At 44.7% G+C, this 22,474-nt stretch overlaps 1 protein-coding gene across 1 annotated transcript; it reads right to left on the bottom strand.

Moving 5' to 3' along the window:
• Positions 1-687: 687 nt before the first annotated feature.
• DDX20 (DEAD-box helicase 20) lies at positions 688-10,962 on the bottom strand. The gene is made up of 11 exons (XM_061186176.1): positions 10,651-10,962; positions 9,818-9,912; positions 8,562-8,730; positions 7,851-7,965; positions 7,584-7,726; positions 7,313-7,451; positions 7,154-7,212; positions 6,163-6,245; positions 5,705-5,810; positions 5,476-5,577; positions 688-2,475 (listed from the first exon to the last, which is right to left on the bottom strand). Exons 1-11 carry the CDS (start codon positions 10,949-10,951, stop codon positions 1,313-1,315), a joined length of 2,475 nt encoding a protein of 824 aa, XP_061042159.1. The 5' UTR covers positions 10,952-10,962; the 3' UTR covers positions 688-1,312.
• Between the last annotated feature and the right edge of the window lie 11,512 nt (positions 10,963-22,474).

Raw genomic sequence — 22,474 nt, forward strand, 5'->3', positions numbered from 1 at the left:
GTACTGATACATATAAATAAAGCATATCATTGCCCAACCCAAATGACAGGAATCTAAGTTAAACGGTTTAGGGCTGTGTTATGTGAGTGTCAGACAGTAAATGACAATGGCTGTGGATGTTTGCTGACAGCCGTGGGGGAAAGTGTTTGTATTGCCTAGACAAGTATGCACACAGGAAAGGAGAGCTTCCCTACCCTTTTAAAAAGTAAATACATATCTCTATTCATACTCGGTTCTCTCACCACAAATCCGTTCACAGAGAAGTTTGGGAACCAATCATATATTCATAAAAGAACTGCTACAGAGAAGAAATTAAAGAATATGTAACTTCCAATTAATTTATCTAAATCATAATTTACAGATACAGCATCTCAGAAAAATGCTAGAAACTTCCCTTAGCCTACCAGCAGAGTAGGGCAGTTCTTAACCTGGGTTCCACACATGGGCTTCAAAGGGTCTATGAACCCTTTGAAATTACATATACAATTCTTGTTTATAGAATGAGAAATTTTCTGGGACAAATCTATAGCTTTCATCAGATTCATAAAAGGATCCAAAAATCAACAAAGATTAAGAGCTGCTCCTTTTCCTGAGAAACAAAAACAAGACAGCCACTGATGATCCTTAGCTATTTAATGCACATCAAAAACACAGACAGCTTCCACAATTCTAAAGACAAAAGATATTCAAAAGATGAACAATAAACATGTCAACACACCTGGCTAAGTTTCTATTTTTACTGGTAATAAATATTTTTACTGGAAGCAAACAGCATCAAATCAAGGACCTTCGGGAAAGTCTGAAGCAATGTTTATTCCTTCCTGCCTAAACCTAAAAGGAGAGGGGGCTTTCTGATCTACCATGCTACAAATTTCTACAAGAACACACCTCTATGGAAATGTAGCCCAAGACTTTTGGAAAGAACTCCACAGCATAAACTAGCATTATTTTTCAAATCTCAACTGTTTTTATTTCTTTTAAGTAAGCAGTGGTATAAGTCTTTTTAAGTGTTTCTTTTTGGAACGGCTTATAGAAAATGGCACCCTGGGACCTTTAGCTCTATGTCCCCCAAATTTTCTTTCAAGAATCTCATCCAGGAAGTTTCTTTAAAGAAGATAATTCACCTGACCTGAATCAGGTTGATTTAGGTCAAAACAATCTGAAAACTAGATGTGTCCCAGTGGACAGCCTCGAAACTTCTCCAGTTCCTCAAAAATGCCACTATATGCCACTCTACTACAGGTCAAGGAGGATGGCAATCCAAAGGTATCACCTGTTGATATTCCCAGATGGTGTGACGTACAGCCTATAATCACTGGTTGCCACGCATCATTTCTTGTACATAAATGGTATTCATGTGATAGGCTGCCATCCAACTTGGATGGCTCTGAGCATTCCAATAATACGGCTGAGAAGCAGCAGCATAGTATTCCTGCCATGCCCTGTAGTAAGCCCTCCAGTACTCCTCATAGTCCTGATAGGTATTAGAAAAACTCGGATGTGTTTCCCTATGGTGGTCATACCAACCATCTTCCTGGGGTTCTGTCTGCAATCGATAGGAAGACCGCCTGGGAAGGTTTCTCCGGCTCTGCTTAGCTCTCTGGTTATGGTTAGCTCCCTCTTTATGCCTTGCTTTTATTTGGATTTCAGGTGATTCCTGATACTCTACTAGACGAGGGGTGTCATTTCCATTCAGAGGTTGTTCCAAAGAGATATGGCCACCCACAGGAATAGATTCCAAGTCTTTCAGCTGAGTATCAGAAGAACCTTCCAAGTATGACTTACTTCCTTTGCTCTGGGAAGAAGTCCTTGAACTGTAAGAATCACTGTCACTCTCAGAGTCTCCAGATTGGCTACTACTTGTCAATATCTGCACTCTCTCTTCAGTAATTCTATTTCTCACAAAACCATTTTGAGGATTCACAGTCTGATCCCCAGGACCTGTGTAGTGTCTGATGATTTCCACAGGTTTCTCTAACCCCTCTTTAATATAGTGTTCATAATCCTCCATCAATTCTGCAAAAGTCAAAGTACATGGCAGATGGGTTTTAAAGGAAGACAGACAAGGAATTTTGGGGAGTGACACAGAAGCTTCTTTGACTTGGTTCTGACTGTTAGTAGAGTTTTCAACAGAGGTCTGAATAGAATTCTTCATTTGCTCTTCCAATTGTACGGCACAGCCCAGTTCTTTTGGTGACATGGCTTTTTCTACAATTCCACACTCTGAGTGGCTTTTCACAGGAAGCTTTTGTTTGGTATTATTTTTTGATTTGACTGATAGTGCAGATACAGAAGTATTTCTAGATGAAACCATGTGGCTACCATGAGCTTTCTGAGTTTGAAAGGTGCTCTCTATTTTTTGAATTTGTTTTAGGGTCTGTGTAGGTATACTTGCTAAGCCATATGCATGCATGGCAGCTTCAACCTCCACATCCCAATCCAAACATTCTTCCATCAGACCAGGAGGAATAGGATCTACATAAAAGGAATAAAAAAAGTATTAAATTCTCGAGCTGTTCTAGACCAGCATTTTCTGAATGGATTAATAAAGCTTTCCACGGTCAAATAAGAGTAAGCAACAAAATATACTAACACTATACTAAGAAGCTTAATATATTAGTATTTTAAAAGACCTAAGCAAAACTTGCAGTAAAGAAATTTGCCCAAAAATATAAAAGACCCATCCCATACCCCCTCACTCGAAAAGAGCTTATTCTAGGAGTGAGGTATGCCTCTACAGCAATTCTCCCATCTTTCCTCGTCTCCCTCTGCCCAACTCCTCCCCATTATCTCACTACTGATAACAGCAAAACAAGATATTAGAAAATGGATTGTGCTCCCCAAAGCTTACCAACTGGGAAATATTACAACTGCAACTCTGTACCCAAGTAAATCTGCCACTCTATATTCTACCAGGGAGAAATCACTGTCCTCAACGGTGGAGAAAAAAAACCTCCACGGGGAAAAAAGCCAGATGACTGTGAAAAGATCTGTGGTACCAATGGCACTTGTAAATTTTAAAAAATTTGCTGGCTCTAACTCTCTAAATTTCCTATCCCATCCAGGCGTGACAATTTGCTTCCACCTGCACTCAGATCTTTCCAAAGTGTGACCAATTTTCATCTTAGGCAGACTAAGTACACAGAGGCCCTGCTTTACAAAGACCTCACCTGTCTGTTGCTGCTAGTGGTGTTCCATGTATGTGTACCCACTACTCATTCCCTCAGATCTGGATTCTTCAGCTGGGGCTCTTGATCCTTCACTGAACAGACCCTCTAACTAAACTTGGATTCCTACTAAGGTGACATCCCTTCCTTGCGGAGACCTATCATTCAGGCCACTTTCCCTCCTAATCCTGCTCCAGGCAACTCACCTGAACAGTCTGTTGTCACACAAGTGCCTAGTCCCGTATAGATCTAACACTATAAATATCATTTTCTCATCATTTCGGGGCTCTGTTAACTTTTCATAAAGATCCAAATATGTCATTTTCCGGTAACCAAAGGCAAATTTTATTTTTATCACTAGATGTTATGATACTGAGTCCTACCACAAGTCCTAACCCTCTTGTACCAATTTTCAATTTATTTTTTCCATTATTTATAACTATAAAGATCACCAATAGACTTATACGTAGAGAGAATTAACAAAATATAGTCTTAGAGCTGATAGAGAACCTAAAGACCATCTACTCTAAAAACAAATATTTTGTAAATCAGGACATAAGCTTAGAGCAATTTAAAAAATCTGTGAAAATGAGTTATCACAAAGCCAAAACTACTAAAATCCACAGTGCTCCCAAACCTGTGCTTCATCTAGCTTTGTAAAAATCACTAAAGGAGTTAAATATAAATTGGTAAAATATTCATTGTTATATTTATTCAATAACTACATAGTTCATCTTCTAAAAGGTCATGTATACACTATGTAAGTATACATTTATGTATCTATACAACGTATATATACACACACTAACATGCATACATTAACATATACAGTTGACCTTTGACAGGTTGACCTAACATATACAGTTGACCTAACACGGGTTTGAACTGCGGGTATGAACTGCGTAGGCCCAGTTATACGCAGATTTTTTCCAATATGTACAACAGTACTACACAATCTGCTGTTGGCTGAATCAGCGGATGCGGAAAGGCAGATATGGAGGGCTGACTATAAGCTATACAGGGATTTATGCTGAATGGAGGCTCGGCGCCTCTAACCTCCCCATTGTTGTTCAAGGGTCAGTTGTATAGCAAATAAACCATATTCCCACCCAGGAGTTTTTTTTTTTTTTAAATAAGTTTGTTTGTTTGTTTATTGACTGATCGATTGATTGGCTGCATTGGGTCTTCGTTGCTGCGCACGGGCTTTCTCTAGTTGCGGTGAGCGGGGTCTACTCTTTGTTGTGGCGCACGGGCTTCTCATTGCAGTGGCTTCTCTTACTGTGGAGCATGGGCTCTAGGCTCGTGGGCTTCAGTAGTTGTGGCTCATGGGCTCTAGAGCGCAGGCTCATTAGTTGTGGCACATGGGCTTAGTTGCTCTGTGGCACGTGGGATCTTCCGGGACCAGGGATCGAACCCGTGTCCCCTGCACTGGCAGGCGGATTCCTAACCACTGCGCCACCAGGGAAGCCCCAAGCTGCTTTTTAAAACTGCTGTCTTGGAAACAATGCATGTTTGAAACTATTAATTATCTCTTGAAAACTTTTTTAGAAACCCTAAAAAACTCCTGGGTGGGGACTTCCAGGAGCCACAACTACTGAGCCCACGTGTCACAACTACTGAAGCCCACGTGCCTAGAGCCCGTGTTCCGTAACAAGAGAAGCCACTGCAATGAGAGGTCCGTGCACCACAATGAAGAGTAGCCCCCGCTCGCCGCAACTAGAGAAAGCCCGCGCGCAGCAACGAAGACCCAACAAAGACCCAACACAGCCAAAAATAAATTAATTAATTAAAAAAAAAAAAAAGCAGCTTGATAAATGATTCATTAAAATCAAAAGAAAACACTTCAACATTTTCAGAATAGTGTTCAAATTAAAGATACTATTCCTTCCCCATGGTGACAAAGGAGAATATGGCAAGAATTACCTTCATAGCAACATACGAGGTAAAATACATCCCTTGATATAAAAGAATAAAATCAAATTGCAGGGCTACAAAGTAAAATATGGAGTTAATACAGTAGGAAAATATTTTTCATTTTTCATGTGTCATTAGTTAGCTTGCAATTTTCTCCCTGCTACTTATTAGCTGTAAGACCTTAGGCAAATATTTAACCTATGCCTCAATATCCTCATCTACAAAAGGTAGATAATAATAGCACATACCTCATGTAATTGTGGTGAGAATTAAATGAGTTAACATATATACTTAGAACAGTATCCAACACATCATAAGTACTCTATGTTAGCTATTATTTTTATTAGGCCTATCATTATTATTTTGACAGCAAAATGAAACAGACAAAATATACCTGGTAAAGGCAGAAGGTTGATCTTACATTTCTGGGCAATTTTCATCAGCATATTTTCTTCTTCTCCCCTACAGCAGTAGGTCACTGTCAGTCCCAAAGTACCTAAAGCACAGAAGGAATGTTAAGTAGTAAATCAATTCCAGATAAATGACACTTCAAGTCCACCTGTCATATTACAGCTTCCTCCCCTTAAAGAAAGAACCCAAACTTTTTTTTTTTTTTTTTTTACCAAAACGGCCAGCTCTGCCAATCCGATGCATATATGTCTCCCAATCCAATGGTACATCCAGGTTTACAACCAGATTCACGTTCTCAGCATCAATTCCACGGGAAGTCTTGAATTGAAGAAGAGAACAATTGTTTGTTCGCATTAGCCATTGCATGGCACACTATATTATTCAGTATAACCAAGAGCCAAATTAAGAATAGGAGGATATTTAAGAGCAAGGAGGACATTTAGGAGCAAAGGAAAAGAAAATTCATTTCTAATGACTAATTTCAACAATAAAGATAAAAATATAAAAGACATTTTTAGGAAGAAAGCATATTCCCCAGCACTGGAAAGACAATTATCTTCTGGTATTCTTGTCAGATACACCCACTTAAAATAATAGATGAAATCTGTACATTTGATAACAGAACATATGTCCAGATGGATTAGTCACCCAAACTGAACAGGAAATTTACCAAATCTGTGGAAACGAGGACTCTGCAATGAAACTGCTTCAGTTTAGCCATAGCATCAAGACGCTGATTCTGATTCATGTTGCCTAAAAAGACCCAGAAAGAAAGTCATATAAAAACAAGTGAACATACATTTATCAAATCCACAAAAATCAGAAATCATAATTGCCAGTCTTAACACTTTAACAACCAAAGTTAATTCTGTCCTTATATGCAAATCTAGGTTAAGAACTAAAGTCAGAAAAAAAAAAAAAAAAAAAAGACCTAAAGTCAGAATCTTCTAAAATATGGTTAGGCAATCAACTCGAAATTCAATTTTAAATGGTGACTAGGCTATGCCTGCAGATATAACATTATATCTACAAAGTGCCATATGAGGTTTAACAATCCTTAGGAAAATAAAATTGCTTTAACCAGCTGTTTACCAATTTGGTGTTGAAGTGTGATCTATCATCCAAATACTGGTCCATGAGAAAACGGTCTCCCCAGTATCTCATGATATACCACGACTAAATGAGCTTATGCTAACAGGTTAAAAACTAAGCTGAGATAGCAATCAAAACTCTAAAAAGGATCTCATTTATCAAAAATTCCTTTAAATGTTTCATTCCTAGGTCAACAGTAATAATTTAGCTTTGTGTCAAAAATGAATCAGTTTTGCCTTCCACAAGACTGTAAAAGTCAATTTAGTTAGCAATTCTTTGCATTTTTTACAATGATTATCTTAAGATAACAAAGACAGACTCTATTTTGTAAAGTTATTAAGTTCTTTGTGGATATAACTCCAGTTTTCTAGTTTTTTAGTATATACCATGTTACTTCTTAAAAAGACAAATCCCAGTGAAAAATAAACCTGAAATTCCTTTTACTCTGAAGACTCAGTGTAACCTCACACTCACAAGACAACTCAGGAAGTGGTATCTCTTCCTCCTGACTTTGGAGAAGCTTCAAGTCAGGATACTAAACAAAGATTAAAGTTAAGAGATGAACTTACCTGAAATGCACTCTGCAGGAAAGCCTTTAGAAGAAAGGATATCAGCCAAGTGTTGTGCTCTATGAAAAATAACACAGAGGGTTATAACTTTACAAATACTGCCCCACACCTATCCTTTTATTTCACAAGTTCCCCAGATGACTTTTTAAGGTACATTACCTGCTGTGTAAATTAGAAAAGACTAAGGCTTGATTAAATGGAATTTTGCTGAACAATTCTTGTAAATGCTGAGTCTTTTCCTCAAAAATCTTATGGGCCAAAGGGTATGAACTGACAACTTTGTAGTACTGCTTCAAACCTACAAAGAAGACTCTTCTGTTAAAATGAACATATTTTCTATAGCAAATATGAAAGCAAAAGCCAACTTAGCAAAGGAAAGCTCCAGAATATCACAAACTAAACCCACTAAATATCCAATATTTGTACACACCTATGAGACTCGGATCACTGGAATTTAGTCTTACAAAAGTGGGCTCTCTCATGTACTTTGTCAAAGCATTAGCCAAAAATTCAGGGTAAGTAGCTGACACTGCCAACATCTGTTTACTAGCAGGCAAGGAAGAATAAATCCAACTGCAAAATAGAAGAAAAACACACACACCATGGAAACTATTTAGATGATAATCACCACCTAGAAAAGCAAAAGATAGATACTTTGGGGCACCATTTTAATAGTCAAGTTAGTTATTTTTCTTACTTTATTTGCTCCTGGAAGCTGCCTTCTTCTAAAAGCTTATCTGCTTCATCAAGAATAAAGAGACGTATACTGCCTGGATTCAAGTAGTCAAGTTCTATCAGTTGTTTAATTCTGCCTGAAGTCCAGAAAAAAACATATTCAAATATTCATATGCACCAAATCTGTGCAAATTTCAGCCAATGTTGTTATTCTACTTACAGGTTGAATTGCTGACTTTCCTGACCCAACCCTCATTATTCTTTACACACTAAACCACAAATTAGAAATCTTGAGTTCTGATCTTCCCTAAATCCATTATTTTTTCCCTCACATTTCATCACCAATACGTATGGAAAATAAACACTTCCTGTCAAAAGACTTGTAAGGCACTGAATGCTAGATTATGATTCTGAGTGATTCATGACCGAAGGACTAATACGGAAGCAAAGAATAATCCCAATCCATGACTTAGAAGGGCTTTCTGAAATCATCTCATTCCTCTTCTTCTTAGAAGCCTATCCCATACTTGTTCTTAAACATCCTTAGAAACAGAAATTTCATAAATTCTGTTGGTAATCCAGTCATGTGTTTATATCTCACTAATCTAATGCTCTTCATTTTTAATCCTCAAAATAATTACCATAATTATCAAAGATTGCCATATTCTTATTGTTATATAGAAGTGTTCAGTTACTTAAAAGCCCCAGTTATTAACAGGCATTGATATCTTACCAGGAGAACCAACAGCAATATGACACTTTTTAAGTCTGGTTTTGTCTTGTGATAATGGAGTCCCTCCGATAAACACATGACACTCTAAGCCTTCCATTTTTATTCCAATGGCTGTGATAACAGAATGTATCTGTACAGCAATTTCTCTTGTAGGAGCCAAGATCAAAATCTAAAAAGAAACATAAAATATACCTTTAACAAGTCGGTAGAATAAATACATAAGGCAGGACTCAAAAAGCTTTACAGTGTTTTTTAACCCAGATATGAATATCTGGGTTAAAAAACACTGTTGAAGAGTCATCATCAGATATACATGACTGAGAACTTGAAATACAGCCTGCTGTAACTACTAAACCACAAAGTAAGACTATGAAGATCATACCTGATTCATCTTTATATCCCCAATGCCTGGCATACTGTTTAAACATAACAAATCTTTGCTGAAGAAATGATCTCCAAACCCAAACCTCCTGTTAATTTGGGTAAGGCCCTCTTAGACCTACTCTGAGAGAACCCAGAAGATGGGAGATCAGTATAATACATTCACTGTAAGTACCACATGCAGTTACCTACAATAGCCAAACACCTCATTACCATGAATCAGGTCAAATGCTAAACCTCACCACAATCTAGTGGGCAAATAAAAGAATAAAGAGGGCTGCCCTGGTGGCTCAGTGGTTGAGAATCTGCCTGCCAAGGCAGGGGACACGGGTTCGAGCCCTGGTCTGGGAGGATCCCACATGCCGCGAAGCAACTGGGCCCGTGAGCCACAATTACTGAGCCTGTGCGTCTGGAGCCTGTGCTCCTCAACGAGAGAGGCCGCGATAAGTGAGAGGCCTGCGCACCGCGATGAAGAGTGGCCCCTGCTTGCCGCAACTAGAAAAAGCCCTCGTGCAGAAACGAAGACCCAACACAGCCAAAAATAAATTAATAAATAAAATTAAAAAAAAAAAAAAGAATAAAGAATCCCTATCTGTATTCTCAAGTAATGACAAAATTGACATACATGGCAGACTTATTTTATTTAACACGCAGTAATAATAGAAATCTCTAAACTTCTAACACTAATAATGTGTATTTGGTCACCAACCACACCAACACCACTCAACAGCCTTAAGGTCTACTTTACTTGTATACTTTTCATATGTCTTAACACAATCATTCACTTCTACCTCTGAGGAGCTACTGGTATTTCATCTGACCTGTAGTAAATCCACATAACATACCCTCCTTTGGGTCCTCTGAGCTAAACTCACCTGGGTACTTAGGTTTTCAAGAACAAGAGAGTCCAAAGCAATGGTGGAGAATACACAGGTTTTCCCAGTGCCAGACTTAGCTTGAACAATTAAATCTGAGGAGGAAAAAAAAAAAAATTATCATTAGCCAGGACTGACTGAAGAAGCCTAGGTACCAACATGAAATCCCAGAACTAGACAGGTCTCCAGAGATCACATCCTTAACAACCTTCGTTTTTAAGTTAACTCTAAAACAAACATGTGGCCATATCCAGAAACAGGCCTCCTCCCTGAACCTCCACCATTTCTCTTCTTTTTTTGGCTTAGAAAGCAGAAATTTATTTTCTCAAAGTTTTGGAGGCCAGAAATATAAAATCAAGGTATCAGCCGGGCCACATGCCCTCCTAAGGCTCTATGGTACAATCCTTCCTGTCTCTTCCAGCTTCTGACGGCTGAGACATTTCTTGGCTTGGAGCTGTGTAACTCCAATCTCTGCCTCCATTTTCACATGGCTTTCTTCTCTGCCTTTCTCCCTTCTCTTATAAGGACTCTTGTCACTGGATTTAGGGCCTACCCTAATCCAGGCTGATCTCATCTGAGATCTTTCCTGCCGTTTACATTCCCAAACGTAGAACCACCTGACAGCGTGGAATGGACCTCAACTATCTCCAAATTCAATACTGCGCCTCCGTTTGACAGAGGAGGAAACTGAGGCTCGCGTGCGTGCGGCGTCTTGCCCCGGGCCGAGCCCTGCAAGACGGCCGCTCTGGGCCCTTCCCGGCCCTCGCCACGGACTTGGCCGCCGCCGCCGCCTCCTCCGGCCCTTCCGGTCCCTCCAGGGCCCCAGCCCTCACCGAGTCCGCACCGCCCCAGCGGTATGGCCTTGAGCTGCACGGGCGACGGCCGCTCGAAACCAACCGCCCGCAGCCCCTCCAGCACCGGCCGCGACAGCAGCAGCGACTCGAAGTCCCCCGGCTCCGCCAGCAGCACGTCCCCGGTGCGGGTCCGCGGGCCGTTGATGTCATGAGCCGTCCGCAGACTCCGCACTGGCCGGGGGGCTGGCTCCGGGGCCGCGAACTGCGCGGCCACGCGCTCCGCCGGCATAGTGCTCTCCACAGTCTTTAAGGCCGCCGGGGCTTCAAACGCCGCCGCCATGCTAGCCGCGCCGCCGGATCTCGCGGTACTTGGGGCGAGGCGGAGCGCCTGAGAACAAGAAGAGGAAAAACTTTATTGGCAGTCTTCCTGAGAAGACACTGACACTCCCGGCCTCGAAGAGGAGGGGTAAGGGACGGAAGTCAGAGGCTTAGAAAGACTCGGAAACAGCTATAACAACAAAAAAACGTGGCCTGAGGAAGGCGGGAAAAGGGAGGGGAGGAAAGCTGAGGCTACCGGTGTGTCGCCGCCTACGGCCTGCAGAGGACGCCGCGCGCTCACGGTGGGAGCACTGCCCCGCCCTGCGCCCGCGTTGCCGACCTCACAATGCTGCCTTTGTGAAGAGCCCAGTGCGTCACGCTCCCAGCCTCCTGGCTTCGGCTCGGCTGTCAACTCCTCCGGCTCCCCACCGTGTCCCGCCCCAGCTCGCTGCCTCCTCCTGTTTTCGCAGAGAGCGCCCGAAGTACAGCGAGATTTAGGATTGACCACGTTGCCTGGTATATATCTGTGTGCTTTCATCTCTGCGTTCCCAGCCCCTAGCACAGTACCTGGCACACGCTGAGCTCTGATAAAAGCAAATCGAATTGGAACCAGCAACTGGACTGACAACTCCCACATTAATATCTACACCTCCGACCTTCCTCTGAACTCCAGACTTGCACATCCATCTCCCTTCTCAGCACCTCCACTTTATGTCTAATAGCTCAAATTTAACGTTTTCTGTGTGTTGCTCCTATCCCTCCCCACCACCATCTCATGGATGACAACAGTCTTTACCACTTTATTTTAGGTCTCTGCTCAAATACCACCTTTTCAAAGAGGACTTTCCTGAACACTCTATCTGAGATAGCTCCCCCATCCTGGCAGCTCCGCCGCCTTTCCCATCGCTCTCTATTCCCTTGTTCTGCTTTATTTTTCTTCATGGTACTTATCACTAGAGGAAATCATATGTTTATTGTCTGTCTCCCCCACTCTATGAGGACAGGGACCTATTCTCTTTTGTTCTCTGCAGTATCCCTAATCGGAGAAAACAATCTGACACAGAGTAAGTGCTCAATATTTATTGAATAAATGAGCTCCTATAACAAATTCTGAGTCATAACTCCAAATGTAAGTATTTTTGGAACCTAATATTATTCACAATTACAAATCTAAAGATTATATCATAATTCTGGTCGTTATCCCTCACCAGCCTCACACTTCCCTACACACACACACACACACACACACACACACACACACACACACGGTGATGATTCAGATTCCAAAGGAGGTAGGAGGACTTTGGCAAGGTAATCCCACTGGAAAGGGATTCTCAGATGCATTTTTCTTAGAAATTTACAAAACATTTAGAAAATGTCAACTGTTCATATGAAAGAAGGGGGCCTGTTGGGAGTGGGCAGTAAAGGTTCCAGACTTCCTCTTAGTACCCCACCTCTTTCATCCACCTAATCCCTAAATCCCAAACCTGGGAATTAATTATTCTTGACTCCACCTTCCATTATCCCTCTCCCCTTTCTTTTTTTGGGGGGGGATTTGGATTGACCAGGGATTGAACCCGGGGCCATGGCAGACAGTGAAAGCACCGAGTCCTAACCACTGGACCACCAGGAAAGTCCCTCCCCTTTCTAACAATTACTTGAGGGCAAGTAATTTTGCTTCCAAATATCTCATCCATATTTCTTCTCCAGTCTCCATAGCATCTGTGCTATTTTAGGTCCCTTTTAAGGGTCCTATTTTAGGACCTTTTAGGTCCTAACTATCAGAACAACCTCCTGAATGGTTCCCCTGCCCAAATATTGCAGTTATGTTACTAGGCATAAATTATATTGCTATAGCTAAAAACAAATCAATACAATTTTTTTTCCTCAGTAGTTAAAAACTGTAATAATGCTGTTGGTCATAATTTTTAGTGCCATAAAAATAAGACGTAAAGGTAAGAGACCATTTAATAACCAGGTAAGGTATGAGAGTAACATACGCAGAAACCAGTTGGACTGTTGTCTGCCTGCTGGCCTCCTTCAGGATAAAATCACAATGGGACCCCAGCCTCTTTGTATGCTGTTCTGTCTACTTGGAAAATCTTTCCTCACCTTATGTACCTGGAAGCTAGAGGGGGGAAGGATTCCTGTGAATTGAAGAAGTGGGAGTAAAAGGTAGACTCGGAATGGATTTTCAGGTTCAAATGGTCCCAGGCAATGATTTCACAATGGAAGTTTCTGCACCCAGAGGAAAGGAAAATAATGTAAACAAAAACATAGACATAAGGTGCCCCCCCACCGAATGTGAGGATCCATGGGAATATGTGGAAAGAAGGGAAGGCACTAAGATTTTTATAGCCACTTTTTCTCATTTGATCCTCAAAGCAACAAAGGGTAGGCAACCTTATTATTTGCATTCAATCTGCAAACATCTCTTTATTCATTCTTTCAACAGAAATCTTCTAAACGCCTAATACGAATCAGCCAGATGCTGGAGATACAAAACTGGGACAAAATAAACAGACCACTTGCCCTCAAGAAGAAAGATACATGCAAACAGATAGCTCTGAGCAAGGAGGAAATATGCAAGTAGCACAAGGTGGTGTAAAATTACATGCAGTACTGACATTTTTCAGGGCCTTAGCTGCTCAAAGTGTGGCTGTCATGTGGGAGAGCGTGAGAACATCTGAAAAATTGAGAAAAACAGCTTTTGGTATTCAGAGACCAATAGCTTTCTTCTCTATGCCCTTCTCTCCCCATCCCAAATCAAAGTGGTTTAAAGCATGCATGGAACTATAAGAAAACCTCCATGCCCAGGTCACTCTTTTCCTAATCCCTGGAGTCTAGCACTTCTGCCAAGATAGCTGCACCAGGAGACAAAGCTCAAGTCCGTTGAAGCACTGGGGGGTGATTTTCTGAACTGATCCTGAAGGATAGATGTGGAGTTCATCAGGCAGCGGGGGTGGAAGGAAAGCTCACCAGGCAGACAAGTTAGAAAGATATTCTGGGCAAAAGGAACAGTTTGTGCAAAGGCGTGGAAGCATGAGAAACCATAGTAGTTATGGTAAGGTATGAGCTTTAGCATGAACGGAGGCAAGTATGGCAGCACTTAACCAGGAAACAAGGTTGCAGAGATATATTGGTCCCATAGTATGGAGGACCTTGTCTGCCACCATAAGGAATATAAAATTAATGTGTTATGCTCGCCCAAAGGAGGATAGTGTTATGTAGCAATAGAGAGAAATACAATTGGAAATATAGACTAGGGCTTGATCAATGACAAAGCTGAGGAGTTTGGATTGTAACTTGCAGGGCATCGAGCATCATCTCAGTTTGGGATCTAATATGAGGTAGTAACTGCAAGGCCCACTTTATACGCTGCTTCTCACACCTAACAACCCCTGGGTCTTTTGGGTGTTGTCCACTGCCTTCTGGGTGTCAGTGCTTAACCTGTGCGCTGCTTAGCCAGCAAACAGTGACTGAGCACATGTTTCCTAGTTCTCTCTCCCAGGCAAGGGGAACATTCCCTCCTATATTCTTCAGTTCATCTGCTCAGTGGACTAGCGCCATCAATAAACTTAAGTTATATCAAGTTTATTAAGTAACAATATCTGGCCTTCTGGACAGAATTTTTCACGTCCCTGCTCAGTCCTATGCAGCTACCTTTCAACGTGGAGAATAACTATTTTCATATGTGCCCCTTGGCCTATGGGGTGACTATGTCTTCAGTACCTTTTCAAACAGGAATGAGGAGAGGGGAAGAAGCAGCAAAGGCCCAGGTTCCTATACTCTGCGCGGCCACCTCCCACCATGGGGACTTGCTTAGCTGGCTTTCAGGAAAGGACCCCAGGCCATCCTCCCTCTTTCTAGACCAGACTCCCCTCTGCCCAAGGCCCGCGTTGATTAATTGCCGCATTTAATACCACAGCCTCAGTCTTTAGGGAGGAAGGCGTCACGTTTGCTCTTCTTCTGAGAATGGGGCCCAATTCATTCTTGTCCAGGCAGCATAATAAATAACCTGCCCCTGTTGGCAGGGAGTTTATTAGAGACTGATGGGACATTTAACAATAACTGGGGGCCTGTGATTTATTAGGTAGGGAGGTTTGTGGCGTCTCTGAAGACTGGGAATGTGGAATTTAATTGATAAAGCGGCTGTCAGCAGCAATGAGATGCACTCAATAGAATACGCATTTGAGGGCTTCTCTTTGGAGCTGTCAGGAAGGGTTTCTGCTAATCATATGCAGCTCCTGCGGATGGTGGTGTCTGCTGGTTATTTGGGTGAGACACAAATGGCAGGGAGGGGACTCTGAAAGGGGCCCGGGGAAGGGTGCACCTGTCAGTTGCCCGGCCTGATGGAAGAATGTGACACAAATGAGCAAAAGGAAAGATTTCCATCACCCCAAGAGAGGGCTCCCCTTCAAGAGGACTTTGTTTCTCTCCTGTGAGCTGCGCGAGAGAACAAGAGGTGCCGAGCACCCACTTCCTGGAGGAGGAGGGAAAGGAAAGAGTTAAGTGGCAAGAGAGATTTGTTCTGGAATTCTAAAGTCCCTAAACCTGACCTATCTGCACCAGAGACACCCCTGCCTGGCTCCCCAGCCACAGACACTCATATACACATCACCCCCCACACACACACCACCCCCCCCACACACACCACCCCCCCCACACACACCACCCTTACCTGCCTCCCCCCAGCACCATAGTTACTCACATCCACACAGCCTCCTCCTGTCACTGCTGCTTTCATGCCGAGAACAGAGCCACAGAGACTCAGATGGATGGAGCCTCACCTTTTTTCTATTGTTGTCTCCCGGCTCTGGAGACCCCAGAATCCAGGCTGAGAAACTGGAAATAAGTTCTTGTGGTCTGGAGCGTGCAGAGCATACCGTACCTTACCTCCTCGGCCCGCCCTCCGCCCAGTTTCCCGACAGCAAGGGAACTTGGTTTTATCTCTGAGGCCATCCATGATGGCACTGATGATGGCACAGCTCTGTCCTCAGGCAGCCCTGAGCTTTTCCAGGCAGCTCTGCTCACATTTGCTGCTCCCCTCATCCCTCAGGCGGTTGCTCAGACTTAAACAAGGCCATGTAAGGCACGAGAGGGGCTTTCTGAGGCCAGTCTTCTTCCCTCCTATGATCCTCCCGCATCTATTCTTAGGTCCCAGGAGACTGAGCTGCCTCTGTGTTCCCTCCAGGGAGAGAAAGGGAGGGGGAGGCAAAGCCAGGGAAGAAGAAGTAATTGTCACTGTCTAATCTGAGCCTCAGTGGTGACACTGAGGGACCTCTGAGCAGAATGGATACAGCAACTGGTTTGATTAAATCAAACCTCTCCCGCAACCTTGTTAAATTAAACTGACAGGCCGGGAGCAGATGAGGGAGCGCAGAGGGATCATCACCTGCGGTGGAGGCAGGGGAGGCCAGGAGCTGGGGCTGGGAGGAAGATCGGATGGTAGCAGAGCAGCGGCCTGCCCTTTCCCTTTTTTGCCGACTATAGATAGGAGATGAGATTTATGGATGTGAGATGCCTAAGTACCTGTCTGAGCACAGGCTGTGAAAGTGACGCAGAGGCAGACTGCCGCCTCTCAGGCTCTGCAAATTCCCTTGGCACTGTCCAATGACAGTGTTCTTGACATTTCAAAGGGCCTTTACACTTTACCTTCACAACAGGCAGGTAGCAGTGAGATTATTTTCCTCACTTTACAGTCAGAGAAACTGAGGCACAGGGGGATTACAGGGCCAACTAGCAGGCAGAGATGGGCAGCAGAGCCAGTCTAAGACCCCCAGGTCTCCCACCTGCCCGTCCTGGCTCACTTCACCTCCAGCTTATGCCATTTGGCGGAACTTCCCAGGACTTAGTCCCTGGACTGCCATCTCTTCTCCCACCCACCAGAGAAATGTAAACCACACAGCTTGCTTCGTGGGCCATCAGGAAAATGCCAGTTCCCACCTGGCTTGGGGCAGCCCACTTGCAAAGCACACGGCTGGCTTCCAAAGGTCACGAGGCCATTCTAATGTACTCATATCACTCTCCCACCTGTCCAAGCCCTCCCGAGTCATTTCCACTCCACCTAATTACAAGTTAGGGGAGGGGAAGGGGGTGGGTGAGATATTGTTAGCAACACCAGCAAACAGCAATAGGAGACAGATAACACCGATACCCTGCTGGCTTCCTCACCTGTCACCCAGTTCCTCACCTGCCAAAGCTAATTTTCCACTCACCAGTGGGTGAGAGCTCATTTCAGAGCGTGTGAGCCACACACACACTCACACACACGCATGGGTACCCAGTGCCATTGTGAATAGAGTAATGCCTCACCCAGGATTCCCTTATTCTCACTTTCCATGCACTCCAATGATTTGTTTATTGACACCTCCACCCTTTTCCAATCTATTTTCCGTAGGGAAGACACTGGGATGGGGAGGCTGGCAAAGATGGTGCATAGTGATTACTGGAGACCCTGTTGACCCCTACCTCCTCCAAGGCACACTCATCACACGCCAATTAATGATCAGAACCTGGGACAGGGAGAACAAAGGACAGAGGGAAGGGGAGAGAGGAGCAGACTTTCAACCACTGCCACCATGAAGGAAGCTGGGAGAGAGAGCCGGCACAAGGTGGTAACATTTGCTTGATGAGGACAAACAACTGGAAACAGCACCCACCAGGGGAGAGTATGTATGGGCCACACCAGACATGGCATTGCCATGCTCTTCCCTCATGGCTTTCATCACCACTCTTGACCTGAAAAATAGCAGGCAGGCAGATAGGTCGAAGGTACTTGGACAAATATCACCAGCTTCCTGAACTCACCGTTGGTATTGTGACTGGCCGCACCCAAACCCAACATGTCCAACCTATCGATCTGAAATCATAGAAGAGATCTCTAAGGCAAGGAGTTGGATTCCTCTAGAAACACCTACCAAAGTGTGATGGAGGGGAAAGAGGTCTTGGCGGGGAGTAGGGGGAGGGTGGGAGGGACAGGGGAGGGAAGATCACTGGATCTGAGTTCCTTTGCTGATTCTGCCATTAGCAACCTGGGTGACTTAGGGCAAATCACTTAACATTTCTGGGCTGCACTCTCCTAACTTGTAAAGTCATACGCTTGGGTGTGAAATGCAGACTGCCAGACTTAGAGATCACAGAGGAGAAAACTGAGACACAATGAGGTTAAATTACTTGTTCAAGTCCACTTGCTGAGGCCTTGGAGTGACAGAAGGCATGGGTTCTGAAGCCAGAGCCTCTGTGTGAACCGAGGGGAGTTCTGGCTCCTCATCCCCTTCCTCATCTGCAGAACAGAGGCAATAGGAGCCCTGCCTCCGAGGGTCTGGGAAGAACAGATGAGTGCCTGACACAAGGAAAGCCTTCAATAAATGTTAGCTAGCTCTATTTTCAGTGACAGACTGGAGGTTCAGACCCACAGAGCTTGACTTCTAGTCTTTCCATGAGGTCACAATTCCCTGATTATCTGTAAGGTCCTTTACAGCTCCCAAATTCTATGATTCTAAGTCAGAGAGATTAAAATGCAAGTTATTTCCAAAACCCTCCAGGCAGAGACACAAAAGACCATTTGGGGGATTCATTATTCACTCTCCATTGCCTCAGTCACTTTCTATGGATGATGATTCATGAGGAATAATCACAGCAGAGAAAACCTGTCCAAATGCAGGGAAGAGGGAGGGCAGTAAAAAACCCAAACTCCTTTGCGTGTTCAACTCCTGTTCGGCAATGTGCATCTTCATTTGTTAAATGATGGCGGTGTTTCTTGGCCTCATTGCCTCTCCGCTCTGGGAACCTGAGGCTGTCTCTTGGTACAGACTGCTGCTGCTGCGCGTCACTGCCCACCCCACTCACACCCCACAAAACCCCAGGGCTCTGGTCAAGCAGAAGCCCTCACAGAAGCAGCTGTCACCCTCAGCACTGGCTCCCCTCAGGGTCTCCAGGCTGAAACCTCAGCTGTACCCCAGGGCCGGTGTCTGATCAGGGTAAGGACAGTTCTCTGGCACCTGCAAAAGACCAAGAAGAGGCTTAGGAGCCAGCCTGGTGGAAGCAAATATGCACAGGAAGCCAAACCTGAAACTGACCTCTTTTTCTACTTACCCCGTGGCCTCAGTGAGAGAAGCAGGTAGCCTTCTTTCTCTCTTGCTGACAACTCTCCTCCTGGCAGGCTGCCAATGCCTGGTACTTGCTTACAGCTACCAGAAGCTGGTGGAGATGACCAAATAGTGTGTAATAAAATCAGCTTTTGCCCTGAGTTGCAGGCCATGGTGATGTTACAGGAAAGTCAGCGCTGGGCCTCCAGGGAGGCAGATGTGGCAGGATATCCCCAGGAGAGTGCAGGGAGCAAGTCACTTTCCTTCTCAGTGCAGTTTGCATCAACCAGCATTAATTTGCACAAATTCCATGAGTATATCCCCTAGCTGTGCCCTGACATTCTTCAGGTGTTCTTTGCAGTTGAAAAATACTTGCTTTTCCAGCAAATGTTTGCAAAATGGAAATGTTTGCTTCCCAGTAGCAATGAGACCATCGCTTAGGCACCATAAGCACAGGCCCATAGCTGCAAATAATTCCAAATAGGAGTTGGTAGCAGCCCATAGACTAACTGCTCATTATTCAGACTAGTCTAATTTTGCACTTACGATTCCTCTGAATTGTTCAGGTGAAATAATCCATTCATTCATGAAGTTTTCTCAGACTACTATCCTGCTACTGCTTCCTCCAACACCTTCCTTCTGTCCCTCTCCAAAAAGTTTTAGCACTTGCATAACTGGTCTTGCAGCCCAGGGACTTTGTAAAGAAGTGACGGCTGTGAGTGTGGCGTCTAAGTTAACACAGTATGCAAAAGTGATGGCCATTCTGCTGTTGGGGAAGTACTGGGACCCTCTCCTTCAATGGCTCATCATCTCAGTAATCCACATGCCTGCTGCTTTCCGCAGAGGAGGGCAGTAGAAAGAGGTTACCTTGGAAACAGGGAGACTTTATTATATCACCTTTCAGACCCATCTCTTTGGACCTCAGTTGCTCTATCTGAAAGTGAGGAGAATGATACTCTACGTTTGAGGACACCAAAAGCTAACGAGCTTCCTATGACTGAGTCTTTGATTCCACCACCCAGTCAGAAGAGTTTTCCCTTAAACACCAAAGTGAATCTTTCTTTTGGAACCGAGAGGGCTCCCAACATGTAGACCACTTCGTCTCTCTGCTGTCTCTCCTGGTGTTGGGATTGTAAGAAGCAGAGGAGCCCAGGCCTCCGTCTAAGGTGGACAGAGGAAGATATCATGAAAGCTGAGAGTTAGATTATTCTAAGAAGAGTTAGGCTTCTGTCCAATTCCTCCCCCACCATCCCAGTGTTTCACACCAGACGCGCAGTCTCTGCTCAGCACCTCTGGGCCTGCCTGCCAGGAGAGGTCCTCTGCCTGGAGAGAAACAGTTCTGCAGTGGTATCTGAACACATTCCAACAGCAAGTGTTTATCTCTAGGGTCAGCCTTTCCTGTTGATGCTCAGGAGGTGTGGGGGGAGCGGGGACGGGGATTGGGATAATGGCTGTTGGCAGCCACAAGGGGGGGAGGCATGAGGGCAATGGGGACACGGACCCACCCTTGGGAGGGTGATGTTATGATGAGGTTTCCAGACTGTGTGTGGCCACGTATCTCTCTCCTCACATCAGGTTATCAGGATGAGCTCCTCGGCTCTTCTGTTGCCAGTGGAGATGAGATGGTCATTGCCTTAGCCAGGGGCGCCTCATCCAGAGCAGGCTAGGACTTGGTGGGTTGGGACGTCCAGGTGGGCACCATAGGATCTGGAGCCAGGAGAATGGCAGTGTTTCCATTGTTTAGTTTAGGATCTGAGTTCTGTTGGGATACAACTGGTTCTGCCTCTCCCTTTGAACTCAGTCATCGGTGCCAGGACCTTCAGGCTCTGGCAGTAGGGCAGAGGGGACCACCTTCCCTGACTAGGCTGGGCAAACCACAAGAGTCTGACACCTTTAGGCACCGTTTCCAGGAGCTGCACCTCAAGAAAAGTACCCACAATACACTTATCCCCACCAGCAAGGGGCAAAGCTGAGATGCTTCTGAGGGTTCCACTCCAGCTCTGGATGGCTTTGAGAAAGTAAGTTCACATCCAATCTCAAGACCTTTGATTTATTCTTTACTTTCAAATGAGGTAATCTCATCTTCCCCCCAGGCTGAGTGTTGCGGGGCAGGAGGGAGGAGGATGAACCATTTGATTCCTCTTCAGCAAAAATGAATCAACCCCTAACCCCCACCCCCATCCTCAGCCCAAGAATATTTATCCCTGTTTATACAACCATGGCAACAGGCTTTATTCTCTACCACTTAAGAAAAAGAAAAAGAAAAAGAAAAGGTGGAAGACAAAGCTATCTCTTCAGAAACCAGGTAAGAGAGAGGGCTCCACACACCCTGGTGTAATGTTGGCCTTCTCAGAGGCAGGGGAGCAAGAAAGCTGCAGTGGCCCAGCATCATAAAAGCACTCCAGAGTTTGACAGTAATTGTCCTCCAAAGTCCTGTGGGAACCACACGGTAATAGCACTTCTGACTTGGCTGGGACCTGTCTCTTTTGAGCACTGCACTGAGATTATGGTCATCCGTGTTTTTTCTTGCCATATCCTTGATCTTAAAAGTGGGTAGAATGCAATCTTTGGCTTTGCTAACAATATATTCCTCATTTCTAAGATGGATTCCCCTTGTCCTGACTACTTCACAGATCATTGTCAAAATAGAGTTTTGTAAGGCATATAAAAGTGTTAAGATTCACATAGGTTTAAACTATAGCAAGGGAAACTGAGGCCAGTAAAAGGAAAGCATCTGTGCAAGGTCATACCGTGTTGTCAATACTCTAGAAGGCCTAATCACCCAGTCCTAAATTCTTGTGAAGACATCAGCCTGCATCTCTGGGAGTTTTAACCATAGCTGCTCTCCTACTAACTTCCAAGAGGATTCCAGTCCTTGAGCTCGCAGGCATGGAGAAAATTAGGCCTGAAACTTGACTCCCAATACTATTTCAACCACACACCCGCAGACTCAGTGCACTCAGTGCCTCCTATACCCGCCACTGCTGTTGGGTGCTGGACAGCAAAGCACCGGCCCTCCGGGTTGAGGAGCTCTTTTGTGGTGTTTCTCCCCGCATCAAGCTTCCTCCGTGAACTATATGTTAACGGGCAGTCCCAGAGGATTCAACTCAAAAACTGGTTCACCTGAGCTGGAGACCTCAGCCCCATCCTTGGGAATGGCTCCCACTCTGAACTCTCCTCGTGTCCTACCCAAAGGGGCCCCTTGGGGATCTCGATTCACAACTGCCAGGAAGCCGGGGGCCGGGCTCTGCAACGCTGAGTGGACCAGCGGGCCGGACTCGCCACGGGCGGTGGCCGGCCTGGGAGAGCAGCAGGAAATGCATTTTCGGGCTCTCCCAGCGGGCGTTGGAAACGCGGGAGCAGATTCTCAGCTCCATCCCGCGGCCGTCGGCTTTTCTGACCCACGCGGGATCCTGTGCCGCGATCTCGAAGGGAGCGAGGCCACCTGAGTTGGC

This window comes from Eubalaena glacialis, chromosome 3 (genome assembly GCF_028564815.1).
Source record: "Eubalaena glacialis isolate mEubGla1 chromosome 3, mEubGla1.1.hap2.+ XY, whole genome shotgun sequence".
Taxonomy (NCBI): domain Eukaryota; kingdom Metazoa; phylum Chordata; class Mammalia; order Artiodactyla; family Balaenidae; genus Eubalaena; species Eubalaena glacialis.

Excerpts from the sequence above, each read along its gene's own strand:
- DDX20 (XM_061186176.1), bottom strand. The coding sequence starts at position 10,951 with ATGGCGGCGGCGTTTGAAGCCCCGGCGGCCTTAAAGACTGTGGAGAGC. Across the intron at positions 8,731-9,817 it reads TTGAAAACCTAAGTACCCAG|ATTTTGATCTTGGCTCCTAC; the intron begins GTGAGTTTAGCT and ends GTTTCTTTTTAG. Across the intron at positions 2,476-5,475 it reads CAACCTTCTGCCTTTACCAG|ATCCTATTCCTCCTGGTCTG; the intron begins GTATATTTTGTC and ends CCTTTTATGTAG.